General features: G+C 38.3%; 1 protein-coding gene across 3 annotated transcripts in view; it reads left to right on the top strand.

Moving 5' to 3' along the window:
* Positions 1-24,796, top strand: part of Prkg1 (protein kinase cGMP-dependent 1) — a 1,122,235-nt gene that overhangs the window by 1,080,170 nt on the left and 17,269 nt on the right. For all 3 annotated transcript variants that reach the window (XM_041660894.1, XM_041660893.1, XM_041660895.1), the window contains 2 exons: positions 19,774-19,913; positions 21,416-21,505. In XM_041660894.1, the coding sequence (XP_041516828.1) occupies positions 19,774-19,913; positions 21,416-21,505 (230 nt within the window). The remainder of the gene's footprint in view (positions 1-19,773; positions 19,914-21,415; positions 21,506-24,796) is intronic.

Genomic DNA, 24,796 nt, shown 5'->3' on the forward strand with positions numbered 1-24,796 from the left:
CTCTTGCACATGTGTGTGCATGCACACACAAATACACATCAATAAAATTAAAAACAAAATCTTTAATAAAGACTATAGATAATAAAATAGCTGCTTTAATGGACAAAAAGCATTACATCTGTGGATTTCTATAGAATAGCCCAAGTTTCTTATTTTGTGAAATAATATTGAAACTACTTTATAATAGCTTTGAAGACATTGGTGAGACAACTTCAAGTTAAAAAACTTAATAATGGCTTGAAAAATGAAAACTTCTAGAAAATTCTCTGAATAATATGTCAGAGGTACAAAGGAATAGTCACAAAATTTAGGGACACTTAATCATATAGAAGAAAATACAGTTTTTAAGGACAAAATATGTTTTAAAATAACCCTATAAGTTGCATGTAGTATCCTAAACATTCCTCAAGTATATGATCATAAACTCTCCAATGAGATTTGAGAAGTTCAGAAATTTGAAATATTGAGTTCCATGTCCTAAAAGAAGTAAAAATTGTGTAATTGTTACTACTTGATATACACATCACGCCTCTGGTCTTTTTTTTTTTTTTTTTTTTTTTTTTTTTTTGCATGAGGATATTCCCAAGCTGTTCACTTTAGCATTTCCTAACTTCTCATTTGTCAGTTTAGGTCAGTTTAAGTGCAAGAGTATTTCTGTCGAGAGTTTCTGAATAACTTTGTTTCTGTGGAGATGAGAGCGTCATAAGAACTTTAAAATGTGTTTGAAGTCCAGTCTCCTCTCCGTGATCTGCCATTGGCCATGCTTTTCATCCATGTTCTTAGCCAATGAGCTTTGCAATGTGTTCAGTACGATGTGCTTACTCTCAGAAAACCAGTTCTGCTTGCAATGTCACTTGTATGTATATCATATGTACATAACATCAGCCTTTAAATACTACTATCAGGTAATTAAAGAATGCCTTAATGTATCTTAATGTGCAAGGTGTAAAACAGTGGGATTCGTTTTAAAAGCCATTAAGTGAAAATGTATCTCGTTGCTTTACAGTAACATCCATGTGCACAGTAACATCTACTCAACTTCTGTTTTTCTCAGAGGCACCTGCTTTCAGAATAGATTTGCCCATGGGTCAGACAAACAACTTTGTAACTTGGCAACATTGGTGGTTGTTGCACTAAATATTAATTTATTCTGTAATCCTAAGATTTCCCGTACCTATAAACTATCCTTAGTTAAAATATAAGGACAAAACATAAGGGTAAAAAAAAGCTTTATTTTCTTGCATTATATTCTTTTTCTGCACCATTTATTAAAAGTTTAATTAGAAAAATTGCTTATGGCTTTGGGAATTCACAGTTTGCTTCAAAGAGAGAATAAGATTAAACCCTAGACAAAGTAGTGCAGTTTGGGGCATGGAAGAGGAAGCCTATTGTGCAGGTAAACAGGGTGAACGCAGCGCTACAGCAAATACTGGGGAACCCAAAGCACAAGGACTCAGACACTCTTAAAAGCACTGCTCGCTAGAACGGTCAACCTTTCATTTGAAGCCTGTTTATAATCTCCAGTTCATGTCCAGTTTATAATCCTGCCTTTACAGCTCCTCTGGGCAAGTAGCACAGGTGGTTCACATCTCACAGGAAAAGCGTCAAGATGATGCGTTGGAAGTGGCAGAAGTCCATACAGTGAGAACTGTTGCTATAGCCCAAAATGACAATATTTTTGTTTGTTTTTAATTTAGAAGCTTTTCTGACTTTTCGGCTTCAACAAATGTTTAGATTCTTCCCACTACGACCGTGAATCAAAAGCAGTCAATATGGTCCTGTCTTAGTTGCTTCTCCAGTTGCTATGACGAAAACAATTTATGGGAGAAAAGATTTATCTGGCTCACAATTCCAAGTCCCAGTCCACCATTGCAGGAAAATCAAGGCAGCAGGAATGTAGGCAGCTTTGATGCTACAGCCACTGTCAAAAGCACAGAGCAGGGAAGGGAGTCAATGCATGCATGCTGGTTTCCATTTTCTCCAGCAGTACTCAGGGCAGAAGCTCCTGCCTAGGAAATGGTGCCACCCACAGTGGGTGGTTCTTCCCACCTCAATTAACAGAACCATCCGCAGACACAGGCCCAGAGACTAATCTGTTCTGGAGTCCCTCAATGAGACTTCTTTCCTCAGCAGGAAAAAATTTGCAAAAGTCTAAAACCTGAATTTGATCCCCACCTAAATGTGGAAAAACTGACTCCATGAAATTCTCCTTTTACCTCGCAAGAACACCGTGGTATGTGTGTGCCCCACATACACAACATGCACGCATACACAGCACACACATATACACACAATATACACACAAAACACATACATATAAAAGTACACAGCACACACATACACACAGGTACACACAACACGCACAAATATATACACACACAGAGAAATAATATATTATTTTCAGTTTTTTTCAAGAACCTGAACTAAACAATACAGAATGGCTGTGATACTGATCTCTGCTATGTATATTGTTTTGTCAAACTTTCAGATTCCCCCTTTCTCTAAATATTTCACCATTCCTATTTTAGTGGCAAAAAATGGCTATAGAAGAAAGATAATCAGATAATGAAACATGTTAAAAATCTGTGGTTAGATGTTGGGAATTCCTGTTACCACCTGTGAGTGCTTAGTCATTTATTTAACTCTCCTGAGCTTCAGTTTCCTCTTCTGTTAAGATAATAATAAAATGAGTCCCTCAAGAGGTTGTAACTATTAAAAGAACTACAGTTACCGCAGGAGCATAACATAGTGTCTTTGGAATTTTGTATTATGTATTTTGTATTTCAATGTTGTTATTTTTCCTGTAAGGATAATTGTCACGTATTGTTAAAATACACTCAGAGTAGCCATCTTCATTTCTCGTTCCAGCTGTGTTAATATAGAGGAACAATATTAGAATGGTTTCTCTTTTCTTGCCCATTGCTAAGCCACATTTCTTCTCTCAGAGTAAAAGCCTGAGGTCTGCCGGTGACCTTCAGTGAAAGATGCTATTAGATTTCCCTGAACCACTAAAGCTTTTGATTTTCTGATCTACCCTGAGAAATGATGGAAAACAGTTTCCAATCTTCCCTACGCTAACCTGTGGGCACCTGAAGGAGCCTCCTCTTATTTACCCATTTCTCTTCTAAACTGCAAAGCCAGACTCTCAGGAATGGTTTTCAGTGCAGAGCACCGGGTCACAGCCATGTGGTTCATACCCGTTTAAGCCAGAATATTCTAAATGGACAAATGAGAAGCTGACGCTTGCCTAAGGGTGTTCTCTGGGTATCTCTCATTCCTGTTGTAAGTCCAAGCCTGCTTTTGAATCCTGAAGTTAGATTCCCTGAGTTGCAACAACCATCCTATTCCCAGAGGCCACATGTGTGTAGCAGAATTCCTGTATTCTTCAAAATGGGTCCAGGACACTGGCTCAGCATTTTTGCAGCTTCCTTGGTATGCACTTTATGGGGCGAGCAGGCGTGGAAGACCTTGTAAAGCAACTGGAAACAAAATAGACCGAGATGATTAAGCAATAAATGAAGTGATAAACCCAGTGCTCGGTCACCAGGGTTTTGTTTCATCACTGTGAAAGAAGAGGAGCTTAACTCCAAAGGGAAACTCCTAGTAAGATAAAGACGTTTTAAGAGGAATTGCCAACCCACACCGCAGTGAAGTGGAACAGCCGTGGAGTTGCTGGGCAGCCTAAAGTTTGCTTCATTTTGACAGAGCCTTTGTCTAACTGAACTCCCCCTTGCATAATATTCACTGTGGAATTATCTATTTGTTTTCTTTAGGAAAAAAAACATAAAAGATAATTGTGATTCACAGTGTTGATTCCTAAGGGGGAGAAAGGCATATTTAGCTAAGTAATGAAAGTTCAGTCCAAAAGACACTAATGGAGCCTAACTGGGTACAGAACAAAGATACTGTCAACTCGTTTCTTTTTCTTTTATTTTATTAGATCGCTTTATTATAATAAATGCACAGATGAAACCCTACCACAGCTAGATGAAGGTAGCCACTAAACAAGTACATGGGTAGTCCCAATCTCTTATGCGTTGCAGTGAACTTTTCTACACCGTTGGAATGGCCATTGTGAGGCTGTGGATCTTCACGTGGGATTTTACACTTTTACTGTCAATTACGTTTTTTCTGGTTTATTCACTATAAAAAAGAAAAATTCTATGACAGAGTAGAAACAAGGACTCCTTTTGAGATATCTCACCCCAGTCAAAATGAGTATCAAGTGTTGGGAAGGACGTTGGGGGAGAGGAACCCTCATTCACTGCTAGTGAGATGGAAACAAATATAGCCACTATGGTGATCAGATTGGAGGCTCCACAAACAATGAAAAATAGAACTACCATATGACCCAGCTACTCACTTCCGGGAAAATGCCCAGCGAACTCCATATCCCTCTGCAGCAATATTTACACATCCATGTTTAATTGCTGCTCTGTTTTGCAATACCACAAAGTGGAGCCAACATGTCCATCAGCTGATGGATAGAAAAGGAAAATGCATTATCCATACAAAGTGGAATATTATTCAGATGTAAAGAAGTTAAATCATAAAATGTACAGGAAATTTTATAGACAGAATGTATACTATTAAGTGAGGTCACCCATACCCAGAAAGATAAAAATTCAAATAGTCTTTCTCATATGTGGATCCCAGCTTGTAATGTGTACGTGGTCAATTGTGAACTGCTGTTAAGCATGGGTACAGTTTAACATTTAGAAAGGAGACCAAGAAAGGGTAATATTAGGCAATACAGAAGGACAGACTGCTGGCAGAGAGACACATGACTCATGAAAGAAGATACTAGTGTCAACAAAGCTAGTTTCTAAGCAGAAATTCCAGGTAGTAAAATCTAGCTGTATCTTGATGAGGGAGATAATTCATCTTTTTCACATATAATATATATTAAATTATAGATCAATAACTGTGATATAATCTAGGCTACATGAAGGATAGCAAATACAACTGTATTCATACATATCTTTTGAATTTGTAGGAATCTTTTCTATGCATTGAAGTATATATCTTTCATGAAAATTATTTAAAATTGTTGTCTTAAAATGGTAACTTTTTTCCCTCCAAATTTAGATATGAACCTAGAAAAAGGCAGACTAAATATAAGACATTGGATACATCTTGCAATGGTTTAAAACAGTTCATCTCAAAGTTAGCATGTAGGTCACATGTACTTTTTGTTTTCTACATGACAAATTCACCATTTTCCTAGTGAATGGGCATACCACATTCATCGTGAATTCATCTACCCCCGCCCCAATACCCAAATAGTCTATATGGAATATGGAAATATCATATGTGATTCTAGTTATCAAAAAAAAATCCTCCTAAGAGGATAAGAGGAACTAGTTTGTGGCCAGCCTGGGCTAAATGAGACCATTTCTGAACACAACTAAAAAGGAAACCATGAATAAATTCAAACCTGGCTCTACAATTCTGTTTGTTACAAGGTGACTAATAGATTGTTTAGGGGGCATTGAGCCTCATTTCTCTTCTGACTCGGTTCACTTAGTCCCCAGATGTAGTACTCATCCATGAAACTTTTACTTAAACACATTTAGAAGAGGATCCTATCCATAAACAGGAAAATGGTCCCTCTGTGTATGTTGATAAAGTAGAAAATAGTCCATAGCCTTTAGCTAAAAGGGAAATAGATTTTTATGATAAGGGTTATTTCAATATAATGGATAGGTCTAATTTTACTTTCTGGAAAATTGTGAAATCTACAGTGCTTTATGAATTTATGTGAATTTATCAACTCTACACATTCATTTAATTTATTGCCAATCTATAATGTCTTCTTCACATTAGCATCCCCCATAGCCAATAACATAGATAGCTTATTTATCTAAAGCTAATTAAAATTTGTATTGGCATTTTTTAAAAAGAGTTATTTAGCTCACAAAAGCTCCTGACTTCATAGTCTTTCCCACAGGACAGGGAACCCTGATTGCTTTTCGGGCTGGGGGGGGGGACTTAATTGGGGGAGGGGGAGGGAAATGGGAGGCGGTGGCGGGGAAGAGACAGAAATCTTTAATAAATAAATAAATTTAAAAAAAAAGAAAAAAGAAAAAAATTGTATTGGCATATAACTATTTTTTATTGTTTTTATTGAGCTCTATATTTTTTTTCTCTGCTCCTCTTCCTTACTCCCCCATCCCTTTCTACCTGCTCCTATGAGCCCCATGCTCCCAATTTACTCAGGAGATCTTATCTTTTTCTACTTCACATGTAGATTAGCTAGATGTATGTCTCCCTTAGCATCCTCATTGTTATCTAGGTTCTCTAGGGTTGTGAATTGTAGGCTGATTTTTCTTTGCTTTATGTCTAAAAGCCACTTATGAGTGAATACATATTATATCTATTTTTCTGGGTCTGTGTTACCTCACTCAATATGATGTTTTCTTGCTCCATCCATTTGCCTGCAAAATTCAAGATGTTATTTTTTCTGCTATGTAGTACTCCATTGTGTAAATATACCACATTTTCCTAACCATTCCTTCAGTCAAGGGGAATTTAGGTTGTTTCCAGGTTCTGGCTATAACAAATAATGCTGCTATGAACATAGTTGAGCACAGTTGTGGTATGATCAAGCATCCTTTGGATATATACCAAAAGTGGTTTTTCTGGGTCTTGAGGTAGATTGTTTCCTAATTTTCTGAGAAATTGCCATACTGATTTCTAAAGCAGCTGTACCAGTTTGCACTCACACCAACAATGGAGGAGTGTTCCCTTAACTCTACATCCTTTCCAGCATAAGATGCCATCAGTGTTTTTTATCTTGGCCATTCTTACAGGTGTAAGATGGAATCTCAGAGTTGTTTGATTTGCATTTTTCTGATGGCTAAGAATCTTGAACATTTCTTTAAGTGTCTTTCAGCCATTTTAGATTCTTCTGGTGAGAGTTCTCTGATTAGGTCTGTATCCTATTTTCTATTGAAATATTTGTTCTTTTTATGACCAGTTTCTTGAGTTTTTTGTATATTTTGGAGATCAGACCTCTGTCTGATGTGGGGTTAGTGAAGATCTCTTCCCATTCTGTAGGCTGCCATTTTGTCTTGTTGATTATGTCCTTTGCTTTACAGAAGCTTTTCAGTTTCAGGAGGCCCCATTCATTAATTGTCATTCTCAGTGTCTGTGCTACTGGGGTCTAGGAAGTGGTCTCCTGTGCCAATGTGTTCGAGTGTGCTATTGCTGTGCTGGGTTTCACAAAGACAGTTTCTTTCAAAGATGGCCTGTCCTTTGCCAACATTCATACCCCTTCTCTCCATTCTCTGTTTAGGAGCGCTCCCCATCCTTTCTTCCCCCATCTCTTTTCTATTTTTATAACACGCACATTCACATGAATAATCATTTTATGTATGTTTAAAGAATTTTAAGGCCACAATAGCAAAAACATGTATTATTATTTTTTTTTATTTTACTTAACATTATTTCTACTTACATTCATTTTTACAGAAGATACCATAATTTCATTCTTCTTTATGGCTTAGCAAGCTCCATTGGATATATGCATGAATTTTCTTTATTCATTCACCTGTTGACATACCCTGAAGGTTGATTCCATAATTTGGTCACTACGAATGGTAATGGATGGATAGGCTTCTCTGTGCTCTCTTAACTTAGAGATCTTAGGATGTACGAAGAGAAACAGTATACCTGTGTTATATGATATTACTGGGTTTTGGTTTAGTTTTCTGTGGAACCTCCCTTATGATTTCCATTGTGGCTGCATTCCCACTATCAGTATTTGAGGTACTTTTCTCTACATTCTCATTGGAATTTTTTTTTGCTTTGAAAAATTCTTACCTATGCTTATAGAGTGTTTTCCTTTAACAGTATTAGAGTTTGGGGGCTTACATTAAAGTCTTTGATCCATTTTTAATGATGTTAGTGTTTGGTAAGAATAAATGATCTGGCTTCATTCCCCGGCAGATGGCTGGCTATCTAGTGTTCCCAGCACTATTTGTTGAAGTGACTGCCTCTTCTCCAAGCTGTATTTCTGACTGGAGTTGTACTGTTTTACTTCTGGGGACTCTGTTCTTTCCCGTTGATCTTTTATCTGTTTTTAATGCTAATATCATGTTGGTTTTGTTACGATTGCCCTATAGTATGATGCAAGTCAGGTATAATGATACCTCCAGAGTTGTTTATGCCTGGGATTATTTTGGCTATCCATGATCTTCTGTGCTTCCAGATGAATTCTAGGGTTGTGTTTCTAGTTCTCTGAAGAATGCCATTGGAGTATTGATTGCAATTTCATTGAATCTTCAGATCACTGTTAGAAATTTTACCATGTTTACTATATTAACTGTGTTAATGAACAAACATAAGAGATATTTCCATCTAGCATCTTCCTCTATTTTTTCAGTTTTAATTTTTTCTTTTTAGTTAAAAAAGAATTGCATCATTTTCCCTCTTCCCTCTCCTTCCTCCAGTACCTCCCAAGTACCTTCTCTCCAACCCCTCTCATTCCTGCTCACTCTAAAATTGATAGCCTCTTTTTCTTTTACTCTTGCCATGTACATACATATTTATGTGTGTGTGTGTATGTATCCACAGATATATAAATAATGTTCTGAATCCATATGTGTTGCTTGTCTGTATCTGACTTCAGAGCTGAGCATTTGGAGTTGCCTATAGTTCTTTGCCTAGGAGTAGAACCCCATGAAATTAATTTTCACCCTTCCCCAGTAACATGCCCAACGATATTGCCATTGCTCCAATCCCATTTATTCAGCTATTTCTAGGAAAGGTGGTTCAACAGCTGACTTTCTGGTATTTTTGGCTTTTACAGTCTTTATGCTTTCTCTCTTAGCAATGCTTCTCAAGCCATAGATTCAGGAACTGTGATGCAGACCTATCTACTGGGGCTGGGTGGGTGACCCAATATCCATTAATTCTGCCTTGGCTAAGTTTTCTCTTGCTTATCTTTTTGAAGCCCTATGAAGGAGATTATTCGTCTGATGTCTTTCTCAACATGTTTGTTGATACCGAGTAAGGCTGCTGATTTGTGCACTAATTCTGTAGTCTGTCTCTTTGCAGCAAGTGCTCATCAGTTAAAGAAGTTCTAGTAAAGCCGTTAGGGTGTTTTGTACAGGATTGTGTTATCTGTAATAAGGGCCACTTGGCTTCTTTTCCTATGCGTATCACATTTATTTTTCCTTCCTTATTGCTCTATCCAAGTTTTCAATAACTGAACTCAGTAAGAGAAAGTAAACGTTCTTGTCTTGTTCCTGATTTCAGTGAAATGCTGTTTTAAGTGTTTTAAGCACAGCCTTTCTTGTGTTGAGATATGTTCTTTCTATTCAATTTTTAATTCAAGATTTTTATCATGAAAGAAAGTTCATCTTTATCAGAGGTCTGTAATATGGTATGAGAAGATTTTTTTGGGGGGTCTTGTCTATTTGATATTATAAATCCCTGCCACATCTTTTTCACTGGGCTTAGAGAATTTCCTGCTGTGATGTTATTAAATGTGTTTTTGAGTCCTTTAGCTTGTACTTCTTCTATGATAATGATTTATAAATATAGATATCTCTTGTCCCATTTGTACTTTCTTATTAATGTATGTCTGCCACTTTCAGGATGTCATAATTTGTCCTCATTCTATTCAAACTTGTATTTTTTTCTTCCATTTTACCTACTCTATTGATGAAGCATTCCACAGAGTTATTTGACTTATTAAACTTTCCATTTTCAATATTCAATTTGAATTTTAAAGTATTTCTTTGTGTTGAATTCCAGGCCCATACTCTATATTGACTTCTTTTTTCTTATTAAACTATTTGAGTTCTATTTGGATCCATTTAGGAATTTGAGGTCCATTTATTTTATTGAACATTCTTACAAGCATTTCTTCAAATTCTTTTGATTTCTTCTAATTTTCTCCTAATAAATATAATTTCTGTGAAATCAACAATTTTGGAGGAATCGATGCTGCATTGATTTTTTCATATTTCTTGCGTTCCTGCATTAGGACCTGTCCTCCAGGATTTATGTCACTGCTTGAATGTTTTAAATCACTTGTGTCGTTTCCATGGGAGTATTATTCAGTGTTCTAGCACAACTTGACTATAATAGGATTGGCTTTTCATTTGTCTGCAAGACTGTGACTAGAACTCAGTTGTTATACTCAGAGTGCTCAGGTCGGCTTGGTCCTCAGTACCAGTCCAAGAATAAAATGCTATTTACAGAAGGTGCTTGATCTATGGATAGGCCTACTATGAAAATATAATTAACTATTTTTAAAATGACATCTTCAAATCCAGTAGTTTTGAGGGAGGTAGCGGAGCAAGGATGGTATGGTATGATATGTGTTTCTAATGGTAGAACAGGGATAAATAATTTGAGTAAAGCCAGGTATTAGTATTAGTGTGATGGAGAAGATACAGAAGGGAGGGCAGTAATTGAAGGGCAAATAATAAAGACAAGAGACCTGAAGGTAGCTCAGGCTAACAGAGAACAGAAAGAAGTAAAGAAATACAATCAGACAACTTAAAACAGAAGCAAGGAAGACCCCCAAACTCTTTCTGGAAAGTTCTGTTAAAAAGTAAGATAAGGAAAGGATAGGACAAAGCAGCTCTACTAAGGTTTATGAATAAGGAAGGTATAATGTGAAGGAAAGGAAGATCTAGATAGGAGTACGGAGCCCTTTTGAAGTCTCCTGCCTTGGGGCCAGTGCCAGCTCCACCTCTACAGTCTCTGGGAGGGATCACATGGTGGGTGCCTGGAGCAGTATGCCACTGTGCGGAACCCCTGTGCGAAGCCTGTGTCCACTTGGTCCATCCCAACTGTCATTCAAACTAGATTTTCACCTACCTGAACTCTGGAGAGCTCTAACTCAAAGTTTTCCTCCTTATCCAGTGGTACTCTACCAGTCCAATCATACAGCATAGTCTGATGACTGAGGGAACTCACCTCTAGGGTCATTAAGCCAGCTGGGGTCTCTAAAATAAATTCTTGCTGATCCTGTTGGTTGTTGAGAAGAAAAGGATTTTCTTATACCTCCTATCTGTGTGATTTATGAGTGTAGTTGCCATGAACAGATCACTGCCTCCTCGCTTCTCTCCTTTCTCCCTCTCCTTCTTCTGTTGCTTCTGCTGCTGCTTCGCCTCTTCCACCTCCTTCTACTTTTTCTTCTCCCCCCCCCTCCTTTTCCTCCTTACCTCTCTTCACCCCCTTTTTTCCTTCCTCCATTCCTCCCTTTAGCACTCTTTTTCCTCCTCCCTCCCTTACTTTCTTCAAAATGTCTGTCACTAAACGTACTGTGGCTATTTTCTGAGACTTGTTTTAAACAAGGGTTCTGGCCCTCTGTAACTGTTTCTTCTCAGAGGATAGGCACCCCAGTTGGAAGTAGTTCCTTTAGAATAGATGCTGGACTCTGTCTCCTTTTAATCTCTGTAAAGTTTCGTATTTACTTTGCTGCTATTATTTCTCCACCATCACCCACCTCTCACTGTACCTCCAATTCAGCTACACCAGTGAATTCCCTAGAGATTTAATAGTCCCTGCATAGGTGTCATCTGCCACTTAGATAGCTAGCTTTATTCTTAACTCTTAACTCCTGCCAGCTGCCTTAGAACTTCACTTCACTTCACATTTCTATGTGAAAATAAAATATTAAATATGTTAAAGCAACAGCAGCCACTGTATGGTCTTCACTACAACCATAAGTTTGACATGAACAGAGCAGTTCAGGTATTTAGCATGACCGTGTTTCATGGATTAAGCCAACATAATTGAACACCAATTAATACTTGTTGAATTGATTCAACTACACTTGAGTTCATTCACATTTATACAGAATCAGGTAAATACTTAACTAAACATGAAAGAAGGAGGAAGAGATTTTTTTTCCTATTGTTTTTTTAAATGTCCAAAGGAGTAAAAATGAAGTGAGCATTACAAGAAGTCAAGAAGATCCGAATGCCTTGTGTGAAATTCTCTTCAAAGAATGAATAAAATTATTATTACATTAAAACAAGTAAAAAATGTTTAAATGTGCTGACAAAGAACTACTATTTTGACTAGGTCATTTTAAAGGAATTTCACAATTATATATATTCTACTTAAATTGACTCATAATCCCTTTTTTAAGATATAAGCTTTTATTGTTTTTTCTATTTTGTTTTTTATTATTCATTTTGCATACCAAACACAGTTCCCCCTCCCTCCCCTTCTCTCCCTACCCCTCAACTCCTTTCAACCCAATCCCATCCACTCTTCCCAACAGGCCTCCCATGGGGAGTCAACAAAGCTTGGCACATTCAGTTGAGGCAGGACCAAGTCCCTCCCCCATCTCCAATCCCCCCATCAAGCTTTTGAATCCACTAATTTTTAACCTTGTATCAATGTTTCAGAGAAATTAGAATAAAAGATTGTAATTTTGACTGATGAGGATAATGTCTTGATATATTACTGAAGGTAAAAGGATAAGCACAGAGGGAGGTACCTCTCTGGCACATAATTCTCTAAAATATAAGTGAAATGTAAAGCTGTATCATAATCAATAAAATAAGTAGAAATTATAGACATGTAATTTTTTCCACCTTTATAATTTTTAAAGAGCTTTACTGAGGCACAATGTGCATACTTCAACATTTCCTACTGTGCTGGTACAATTAAAAGAACACTTCTGTTTTTCAAAAAGCCCCAAGGCTCCGTTTCCACCCCCAGCTGTAGTCAGCCCTGCATCTACTCTACCATAAGTCTTGCCTTTCCTGGTACACAGTTTCTTACACTGCAACTTTGAATTACACTCAATGCTTTTGTTTTCTACATATATGATTATAAATCCTATCGAATGGCATAGATTCTAGGTCGTTTAATGTACAATAGTTCCATTCCTCTCTTCCATCTCTAGTTTAGGATAATTTTCTAATGTCTCTGAACGCAGCTTGAAGCTGTGTTCTGAACTCACCTACAGCATGATGCTTACATTGTTTCTTGAACAGGTGTTCTATGGCCAGTGTCTGATTGACCTAAAAAGTGTTTAGTGGGGAATATTGGAAAATGATGGCGAAAAAAATCTCATGCTTATAGTATAGTCTAATGGTCCATTTACTGGTGTTCTCGGTTGTTGGTGGTTTTTTAAGGCCTTTAGATTGCTTCCACACATCTATCTGACTGAGGACTAACTGTAAATAGAGCGGAGTGAAACACTGTAGTGATTTAGCTCCATTAATCGTTAATCACTGGCCTGGGCTATCTTGCTCTCAGTATAGGAATCTTGGGCTTGCTTATCTTTTTATTGTAGAAAACCAATTTATTACTATAAATTCATTAAGTCATCCCAATTTGTAATAATTGTGATTTACTTAAATCAGAATATTCCTCCTTGATTAAAGAAAGCCAGTTTAACAAATAAAATGAAGCAACAAAAAAAAATAACTACAATATTCTACCATGCACTGCATGTCACTTGTTTAAAATTTTGTGCTATATTCTTAGAGAAAAACTATTTGCCCTTCTTGTGTTGCAGGCATTGTAATTAATATGTCTCTGCCTAGATGGCCCTGATTTACTGCTCTTCAGAAAGTTTTCATAAAGTTCTTTGTTCTTTGGAAGTTACTAAGTTACAACCAAATGTAGTTGAAACTAAGTCCTTTTTATGTGTAGTTGAGACCACAGGCCTACTGTGCATTTACCTTTTCCAATGACCTGCTCTTGTTTCCTGAGGCCACGTTGCAATTACTTCAAACAGCAACCCTTTTTCTCTGTCTGAATGACTTCACTGCCACAGTTCTTATCATTTTTCATATGATGCGGAGTGGCTATTTGTACTTTCTTCTGCACTTAAACTCCCCGGGAACTTAGGTCTCTAAGTGATGTGGGAGTGTCATATATCAATCTGTTGATTTCATTGGTTAAGCAATAAAGAAACTGCTTGGCCCTCATAGGTTAAAACATAGGTGGGTGGAGTAAACAGAACAGAATGCTGGGAGGAAGAGGAAGTGAGCTCAGACTCGGCAGCTCTGCTCTCTGGAGCAGAGACGCCATGCACTCTCCCGGGCAGACACACGCGATGAAGCTCCGACCCAGGATGGACGTAGGCTACAATCTTCCCGGTAAAGACCGGTGCTCACAGATTATTAGAGATGGGTTGATCGGGATATCAGAATTAGCCAGTAAGGGCTAGAGCTAAAGGGCCAAGCAGTATTTAAAAGAATACAGTTTGTGTGTTGTTATTTCGGGTAAAGCTAGCCAGCGGCCAGGGTGCTGGGGACGCAGCCCCGCCACTCCTATTACTACATCTAAGTTTCTTAAATCCCTGTGGCTTAAGCATCAGCGATCTTGAAGTTCCTTCTCAACCTGTTAACTTGATGACTTTTCCTTCTTTACTTAGTACTGAGGTGGACTGGGGCAAGAATAGGAACAGTCACAAGTGGCATTCAGCTTGTGGTTTTGTCAGGCTCACAAACCCAGAGACACAGCTCTCTGCTGCCACCTCAAAGACTATGGAGTTCCCTTTACTCTGGGGGTTCTGACCCAGTGAAGTAAGATGAAAATATTAACCTTGGCACAGAAAAGAATTCAACGACTATCAAGTTATGAAGCACAGTAGGTATTTAGCAATGATATTTCAGTCCAGATGTTAAGTGGGAAGTTTAAGAGAAAAACATGATGCTCAGGGAAAGAACAAGGTGTACCAGAGTGTGAACATGGGCTTCTCGAGGAAAGGTTCATACCCGAGTGTGAACATGGAATTTTTGAGGGAAGGTTCATACCTAAGTATGAGTATGGTCTTATTGAGGGAAGACTCTTCCTTGTCTTTATAATAGTCACACATAGGGTATTGGTGGGTTTTGAAGCTATCATCTTCAAAGAGTTGCTTGGACACCTAAGTGAGATCTCAGAGTAGTTCCCATGCACTGGATAAGATTAGAGCAGACCTTGGATCACAAAGATTTAGATGTTTTTACTGTAAACAAAAATAGAGCATGCTTGAGACTCCCAGAAAATGTCCAAGGAAAGGAATGAAGTCCTTCTCAGGGTCATATCAATTCAGGACTTAAGCCTGGCTCATTGCCGTTTCAACATAAATTGTATGTATGAAAGGAATATTACCTCTATGTTGATAACGTTCACAGAAAACTGTTCATGGTGTTGGAATTCTTGCTTCTCAGCTGGAGAGAGGCTGTGGTCAGATTCTAGGGTAAGGTGCTATTCTCCTTTTATGTGTGCTCATGGTTTTTCTTGCCTTTCTCTCCTGCTTCAGTGTGGCACTCAGTCTGTAGGAGAACATATGCTGAGTGCTTTGACCAAAAGACTCCATTAAACTAAGATATACAGAAGGATATTCACCAAATAGTAACTCTATCCCATGCAGTCTTTTATCAGTTTCCAAGGTTACCCTTTGTGAATTCCTCCTATTATAGAGATGAGAACATGAACAGAAAGAATTTGCAGAACTTCTACAAGAGTTCAAAACACAGTTGAGATTCAAACAAAGGTAGTTAAATATCAGACTAGTCACCCTCAGTCAGTGGATAACTGGTGTAGGAGGTCCTTCTGCATTTGTGTTGCTTTCATTGGTTGAATAAAGAAGTTGCCTTGGCCTTTTGATAGGGCCGGCCTTAGGTGGGTGGAGTAGACAGAACATAATTCTGGGAGGAAGAAGGCAGGCAGAGAGCTGCCCGCCATGAAGCTGCCAGGTCAGACATGCTGAATCTTTCCTGGTAAGCCACGACCTTGTGGTGACATACAGATTATTAGAAATGGGTTTCATCAAGATGTCAGAGTTAGCCAATAAGAGGCTAGAGATAATGGGCCAGGCAGTGTTTAAATGAATACAATTTCCGTGTGGCTATTTCTGGGGGGGGGGGGGGGGGTTAAGCTAGCCGGGAGGCCGGGAGGCCGGGAGCCAGGCCGGACACAGCCTGCTGCTCCCTCTTGATAACCCCTGTTAGGATGCACTGCATTGCATCTAGGTTAAGATGGTCTACCAGGGAAGACAAACCTGAGAACAAGCTTGGCCAAGAGACAAAGAGGAGGCTTAGGCAAAAGGAAGGACAAATAGAAATACACATTCATTTCTCCTCTTTGCTCACTTCTTTCAGAACATAACACTAATTCTTTCTTCTAGTAAATGGGCTACTAGATAATAAAAGTCATTACCATCATCATCCTCATCTCAAATTTTCACAAGTGTACTCAATATAACTAATTAGGCACAGAGAAAATAAAGACGGCAAAGTTATATCTTTGATTTAAAACTTTTGTGCATTAAATATAACTCATGTTAAACATATTACCTTACGCTTATGAAATACAAATTGCTAAACCTTATTTTGAAAGTTCAGACTGAAAAAAATAAATTATAACAAATCCTTAAAGAAATTAATAGTATGCAATTATTCAAAACCTGCCTAGATTTAAATCTTACATGGTTGTACAGTACATTACTTCTCATTGTATTTGTGGAATTCTAATATCAAGTAGCTATTATAATTTAAAAGGATCTTCAATTAACTGGGAATTGAATCTGAGACTCACATCTCCTAGGCAGGGACACTACCACAGGGGTATATTTCCAGCTCTTAGAAAGTCTGTAAAATAATTTCTGCAACTGTTGAAATAGGAGCGTTGGCCTGCATCCCCAGCACCCGGCCGCCCCCACGGCTAGCTTTACCCGAAATAATTACACGGAAACTGTATTCTTTTAAACACTGCTTGGCCCTTTAGCTCTAGCCCTTACTGGCTAATTCTGATATCCTGATCAACCCATCTCTAATAATCTGTGGGCACCGATCTAACCGGGAAGATTCTAGCCTACGTCCATCCTGGGTAGGAGCTTCATCGCATGCGTCTGCCTGGGAGCGGGGCATGGCGTCTCTCTCTGAGGTGTCTTACCTCACTTCCTCTTCCTCCCAGCATTCTGTTCTGTTTACTCCACCCACCTATGTTCTAAGCTATGAGCCCAAGCAGTTTGTTTATTACTTAACCAATGAAATCAACAGATTGATATATGAAACTCCCACATCACGCAACTAAGGTTTAATTTCTACTCCTCATAAAAGGAAAATACATGAATTCTGTAAACATTAAACAACTCAAAAGTTTTAAGGAAGTATTAACTAAAATTATACATATAGGAAAAATTATTATGAACATATTGATGACCTTCAGGTTGTCCTTTCATAAATCTGTTTTTGGTACAGGTATTAGGCATATGCTCATGTGCAGATATGCCATGGAATCATAAAATATATACTGCCCTACAACTAATACTATTAATTCATATATTTTAATTATTATTCTAGCATCAATTTTAGAGCTACATTACATAGACATTGCATAATTTATTTTTCCCAAGTTCCTACTGACAAATATTTAGACTGTTTCTGGTTTTTCTGATAGGAACAATATTGACTTAAAGATCTGTGAATGGTCTTTGGAACATTATGGGTTTGTCAGAAGGATTTTGATGAACACATTAGTTGGGTGTTGTTCAGGGAACTAACCTGAACTAACTCTCTGTGTTGAGTTAGCTCACTCTGGCAGTTGCTGGGCACTCTGGCTTCTAAGGTTAAGAAACTGGAATTCAGGACTGAACAGGGAGCTCAGCAGTTGAGGAGCACATACTGCTCTTGCAGAGGCCTGAGTTTGACTCCCATCACCCACGTTAGTTGTGGGGATTGGCTTACAACCACCTGTAGCTTCAGCTCCAAAGTATCAAATACCTTTGTCCTCTGCATGGCTTCCATGGGTACCTGCAGTCACATGCCTAGACCCAAACACATACACATAACTAGAAATAAAATGTCTTTAAAGAAAAGATGCTGGAACTCATTTTACCTCTCATGAAGCTGGCCTCCTCTCCTTTTCCATTGACCACTTGCTACCCACTTTGTCCTCTTATATGACTCAAGCAATCAGATGTCCAAAATCCCAGATAACATACTAAATGACTAGGGGAATAACATAGGTTTCTCTTCTTTTCTCTACATTTCTTTATTTTTATTTTGTACGTGTACATGTGTATATGTAGAAGGGTCTATATGCCATTGCTCATGTGCAGAAATCAGAGGACATTAGCAGGAGTCAGTTCTCTTCTTTCACCATGTAGTTTCCAAGGACTGAACTCAGGTTGTCAGGTGTGACAGCCAGCACCTTGACTTGATGAGCCATTTCACCACTCCAAGCCACAAGGCTTTCATTAGTCCCTTTCGAGGGTCTCATCACCCATTTAGAATCATGAAAATACAAGTCAATAAATACATGGTTTGATTTTTTTATACTTAGCCTATTCCACTAAACTCATATTTGTAAACATCCACCATCATACCTTCATTTTGTTTTATATCCAACTGAAGAAAATCTGTGTGTATTTACAGTAGTTTGGCTCCAAATGCCCTGAATATGAACCCAGTCTGCCAGTTGGTAATCCAGTGAACTTAGACAACACGTGTGTGTGTGTGTGTGTGTGTGTGTGTGTGTGTGTGTGTGTGTGTAGCTTGCCTTTGATTTTACCAGTTTACGTAATTGGTTATATTGAATCCACTTGTGCCAAGTTTGCTTCTGTGAGAAGGCAGACTTCTTAAAAGAAACGTTTTATTGTCCCTACCTGATCTAGGCTACCACACAAGGCAGAAAGACTAATGGAAAGGCCGTCAAAGATGTCGAGTCATTGATACATCCTCCTTTAGGTTCACAGTGATTCCACATCAGTCGCTGCAATGGTCTTTGCAAGAGTTAGGGCTTGCAGCAGTTACGCAACCAGCCAAACCAGTCAAAGAGACTAAGAAGACTATCTCTGCAGATAAAGCAGCAAGAATTCAGAACTCAAGAAGGGGCAAGCAGTGCTTGAGCCAGGGCATGCCATGTTATTTCTTCAAAGCTTTCTTTGGGTCTGAATAATGTTGCATTGCTGTGAAGTTCCAGTGCTGGAGATCTCTCAGTGATAGCTCCATTGACCACCTTAACTGATCAGCTCCAACATGACCCTTCCTTGACTTACAGGTCTCTTGGTTGAATCTCTTGTAAGCATCAGCACACACCTGCAACCCATCTGAGATAAGATATTCAAGGATCTCAGCCTCCTCCATAGGCACAGGTGGCCGTGTGGACTGCATGAGATGCAAATTCACTCTATCGGTCTACAGTAGATAAACCTAAGGAGTGAGATTTAAGACCAAAGGAGATTAATGCCATTGAGCATGGTGGAGAAAGAAAGTGGTTTTCAAAAATCTGAAACAAAATGTGTTACATATATAGTTTTAACTGGCGGCATGAAAAGATTGGAATGTAAAATGGATAATAAATAACAGTTATGACATATGCATCTCCAGTTCCAGCAAGAACCAGGATCAATCGCTAACACTTAACTCTAGAAATGCCTGTGAATGAGGACTTAGAAGAGTATCAAGTCCCAGTTGATCATGTGATCATACTTTGCCATCAGCACATGAAATAGAATTCAAGAGGAAATTAGATGTTTTTGATGGGAAAGACTACATATTAGATGCAACTCATTATATGAAATAAAATGAAACATGAGGTACATTTTTTCCGATTCATATGGGCACAAAATTAATTCGGGATGTAGTTAGTTGACCCAGCACAGTAAGATAGGATGGCTATACCCTGTGATTGTTAACTCAGTCCCTCTAGCAAGAATGTCCCCTGTGCGACTTGGGTGGCAGTTTGGATTCATTCATATCCTCACTGCATCCATTAATTTCAGGCCAATGGTGCAGTCTGGCAATATTTAGCCTGCAGGTTCCTACTCATGTGTCCTTTCTGCTTGTCTTTAAGGTCCAATTGAAAAGTGAAGAATCCAAAACATTTGCGATGAAGATTCTCAAGAAGCGCCACATTGTGGACACGAGACAGCAGGAACACATCCGCTCGGAGAAGCAGATCATGCAGGGGGCTCATTCCGACTTCATTGTGAGGTAAAGGCACACGCTAACAGTGGATGTGAGCTCCGCATGGCAAATCACCTGCAGCCCTCGCTCCCACTGAGCTTCGCCTTAATGCATTTATTTCATGCTCACAAAGGAAACTGTAGAAAATAGCACCTGATTTTCCAAATATTAAAGGTTTGATCTACATTTGTTTTTTAAAGAGAATCATTCTCCTATTTTCAAAAAAAAAGGATACTTTTCCCAAAAGAGATATCAACTTTTAACATTGCGTTTTATTGTAGCTTGACTAACATCTGCATTGAACACAAGGCACAGAGAACACAAGAAACAAACACCAAAATCAGTCTATTTAGCATTAATTTTCTGAAGAATCTCTTTCTTTCTCTCTGTGTGTGGTATATATGTTTGTGGTCACATGTACACATGTGCATGAAGGTGTGTGTGCAGGTGAGTGCACATATGTGTGGAAGCCAGAGATTGGTGCCTGTGACTTCTTTATCCTCACTGCACCTTAGTTTTTGAAGCATGGTCTCTTACTGAACCTGAAATCATTGACTTGGCTGGGCTGGCTTTTCAGTGGCTCCAGGGTCTGTCTGTCTCCAATCCCCAAGCACTTGGCTTATAGGTGAGTGAAGCCATGCCCAGCTTTCATGTGGGTACTGGGGATCCAAACTCAGAGCCTCCTGTTTACCTGGCAGGTACTTTACCAACTGAACTACTTCCCCAACCCCAGGAGGTTTCTTTTATGAAATAGTAGCTGGTCTGTCCACCTCAGTATTTTCATAAAACTAATAAGATAATAATAAAACTTTTATATGCAAGAGAAACTTTTATAGCCAATTTTCCAGTAATAGTTACAGAAAGTTAAGATATAAATTTAAGTGACTATTTACAATCTTTATTTGTAAAATATAACACTTTCTCTCTACATGCCTTTGTGCTTGTGACCACTAAGTCTTGCTCAAGGCCATTCTTGAAATATTAGCCAAATAGGAATCGATAGAACCTCAAGAAACTCTAACGTGTGCATACCTATTAAGACAAGCCCAAACAAGAAGCTTCTAGTCCCATGGTTTGTAAGTTCTATCCATGGGGACACTGCCTTCTTGTAAACCTGAGTGCCCTTATTCTCATCACAAAACACCAAGACTAGCAAGCAAAACTCCAAAAAATATCAAAACACTGATACCTGAGTACTGGCTTTCATGAGGAGGACATTGCAAATTATCTTTTATTTATTTTGATATATTCAATACAATATTGTTAGCCTAGTAGATGGAACCAGAACTCATTCTTCCCACCTCACTATAATTTTGTACTAATACATGATACATGTGCTTAGTACCCTGGCTTAACAATTAAGCAGTACATATATGTATTAAAACACCTTGTTGTAGCCCATAATTATATGTGTGTGTGTGTGTATATATATATATATATATATATATATATTTCACCAAACTTTAAAAAAGTGAATGTTTAAAAGATAATAATGTTCATACTTTTGTTTTTCTTGTTCCTTTCCACAGGCTGTACAGGACATTCAAAGACAGCAAATACTTGTATATGTTGATGGAAGCTTGCCTAGGTGGAGAACTCTGGACTATTCTCAGGGATAGGTAAGAGATTTAAATCTTTTCTGTCATGTTTTAGAAAACTAAGTGATCCATAAGGGGTCTACAAGAAGAATCCATCATTATCACCCCTATAAAATGATATTCATAGTTTACATATGCTTCTATTTTCAAATGTAAACATGAGGCACAGCCAATAGCATACAGAACTTACTATAAGATATGTAAAACTCACCTTGTAATTACTGGTAGAGGTTGAATCCACCTTAAAAAGAATCATTAAAAAAGTACATCCACCCAGGCCTTGTGGAGATACGGTTGTCAAAGGAGCTTACCCTACACGTTGAATTCCACACTGTGAGCTGACTTGGGGAGACAGAGAGCCACGTCAGAATTGCAGTCTGGTTTGCCTGTCTCTTTAACTGCACCGCTCGGTTTTTAGATAGTGACCCTATCTTTAATGGTACTGACAAACTTTTCAAAAGTTGTTTTCAAAGCTCTCTGTTTTGAAAACCAACGTAAGTTCACTATTCTGTCTTAGAGAGGTAGCAGAATTTAGGGGGGGGATTAATTATTTGCACTTTTTCATGTAAACAATTTGATTTGCCCTTCTGCTGTTCCTTGAGAGGTAAAGTCTGTCTAGAGAGTACACATTTGTTTCTCTGAATTATGAAAAATTGTTTTCTTCATTTTTCATGTCATCAATGTTTTCTCTTGTTGTTTTAAAGACAACTTTGTTTTCTGACATATATTTTTTGGTTGCTTCCTATAAATGACCTACCAATGGTTCAAAGAGAAATCTGTACTCCTCACCATGTTAGAGATCAAATCTAGAGTCCTGTACCTGCTAAGGAAATACTGTCCCACTGAGCTACGTCCCCAATGCTGGCTGTTTGCAAGAGGTCCTGCTCTGTAGTGCAAGCTGCATTGCAACTCTTGATCCCCATGCCGCTGCTTCCAGACTGCGGGGATGCACTGTTGTCTTTGAACTTTTGGAAAATTTCTTTTTCTTTTATGTTCTGAGCTTGCCTTCAGGTTCTTCTTCAATGCATAAGTACACCACTACTTCCACCACCACCCTGATAAATTTAGCTAGAGATATCCCTGATATTCCTACGATTCATATGCATTTTAAGTATCTGTTACTTTTTAGTAGCCTGGGTCAACTGGGTCTTTATGAACTCTTAATTATGTTCTCCTTCCTAAATCTACCCCTTTATGCCTGTGTGTCTTCATATAGTATATTCAGGCCTTTGGTCTCAGTAGCCTTACGCAAATAAATGTGTTAAATAGATCACTCTCTGCTCTAATATAACTTAATATGCTAGTGGTTTTTATTTATTAATTAAAGTTTTAAAAGAAGCATACAAAGAACTGCATGTTGTTGACACAGGATGAGGTCAACATCTATACTAAGCCACCATGTCACGGCATGTTACCATAATGTTATAAGTTAATAATTGAGTCGTGATTTTGTAGCAGTCGTGTGTGTGTGTGTGTGTGTGTGTGTGTGTGTGTGTGTGTGTGTGTGTTTGTGTGATAGTGCCCTGGATATACTTTCATAGAAAGATGTGGTCCCACTCCTCAGGACTCGCTATTTTAAAAAGTTAATGTTTTGTCTGGGAGTTAGCATCTGACATTCTTCATCTGGTTTACTACCTTATTTTTTTAATCTGTTAGTTTGTGTGAAACCTTTCCTCTATTTTCTGTTCTCATTAAAGCAGGATGCTCATGAGTAGAATTAGACAGGGAAGGGTAATAAGCCCTGTAAAATTTGTATTAAGTTCCTTTATTGAAACCATAATTATAATAACAGCACTAGAACTCAGCCTGCAAGCATGAGACACACCCATTCAATTTACTTATGCAGGGAAATATCACCTTGAACTTTTTCTCACGCCTCTTGAGATTAAAGTTCGGTTGGTCACATGTGAGCTACACTGACTGGCTGAGCAGGATAACAAAGAGGGGTTGTGAAGTAGATTCCCTTGGGAGGAGTAGTTGGAGAGACAAGAACAATGAAGGCTCATTCCTCTATCTCCAGGGGCTGTGTTATGATCCTCCCTCTCCCCTCCCCTGGACCATCCTTGAGTTATGGAGACACAGTTGCTACGTACCCCCAGGGAATGTGATAAGGCATGACAACGCTTACTGTGGAGAAACAATGACTGCTTATTATTTCTCCTAATGATTCCAAAATTCTGAAGCTCCATGGAGCTATTGCATGGAAAACTATTATACACAAAGAGACTTGGTATCCTTTCCCCACTCACCCTCCTCTTCTGTGCTGTACACATATAATCTTGTTCTTTTATTCTACACAGATTTATTTTTACCTTCTCAATAAAATGCTGGGAGCCAGGTTTGCTAGCTTATTCCTATAATACCAGCCTCTCAGAAACTTGCAGGGGAGGGGAGCTGGAGAATTCCAAAGTTCAAGGTCTCAACCTGTGGGTCACAACCCCTTTGGGGGTCAAACGACCTTTTCACATGGGTCACATTTCAGATATTCTCATATCAGGCATACGCACAGACATACACACAGACATACACACAGGGAGAGACCTGAAAATTAAGTTGATGCTACACGTAGGCAAGATGTGAGGACACTTAAACAGTCCTAAGCTAGACCCTGACGTATTAATTATCCCTTACATTTTCCATTTACTCTTTAGTAGCTGTTATAACTTATCATCTAGTCCATGAGACATTTTTCTTCCAAAAGTTCTATTTCATTCTTTGAGATAAGACAACTGCAAATTATTTTTTAATTTTAAGTAAATGAAATTGTTATTGTATTTGCTTCCCTCTAACATCTAAAGAGTTAATGTCTCCTGAAATTTTTAAAAATGTAATTAGCTAATGTAATAAATATTCATTGATACTTGTGTTGTCAAATAGAATTCAATAGCACATTAGCATGTTAATAAGACATATGTGTCAATATGAGTATTTGATGTATATTTTAATCTAGTAAAGCGGCATGTCAATTGTTAGGTTTTTTATTTGTTCTTCTTTCCTGCTGAATAACTTAAGTATCTCAGAAATCATGAGTTTCAAATCACATCCCACCTCAATTTCTCACCATTTGTCTTCCTGGATAGAGTTTGTGATCCTGGCTGTTTTGTGGAGGGTGATTATTTCATTTCTTCTCTGATGACTTAATACATAGCATCAATTGAGAGTATTTCTAAAGAAATGAGTCTGCCTACCCAGTAGCCTCACCACCCCGTTTTACAACAGATAATAAGCCTGCGCGTGCAACATGCTTGATATCTGTGTGCTCACGAATGATGGCTGTCACTTGTTAACGATGCCTGGCCTCATTCGATAAGG

The sequence above is a fragment of the Microtus oregoni genome, unplaced genomic scaffold (assembly GCF_018167655.1).
Source record: "Microtus oregoni isolate MIOR12 unplaced genomic scaffold, Mior012 000012F_ref0000307, whole genome shotgun sequence".
Taxonomy (NCBI): Eukaryota; Metazoa; Chordata; class Mammalia; order Rodentia; family Cricetidae; genus Microtus; species Microtus oregoni.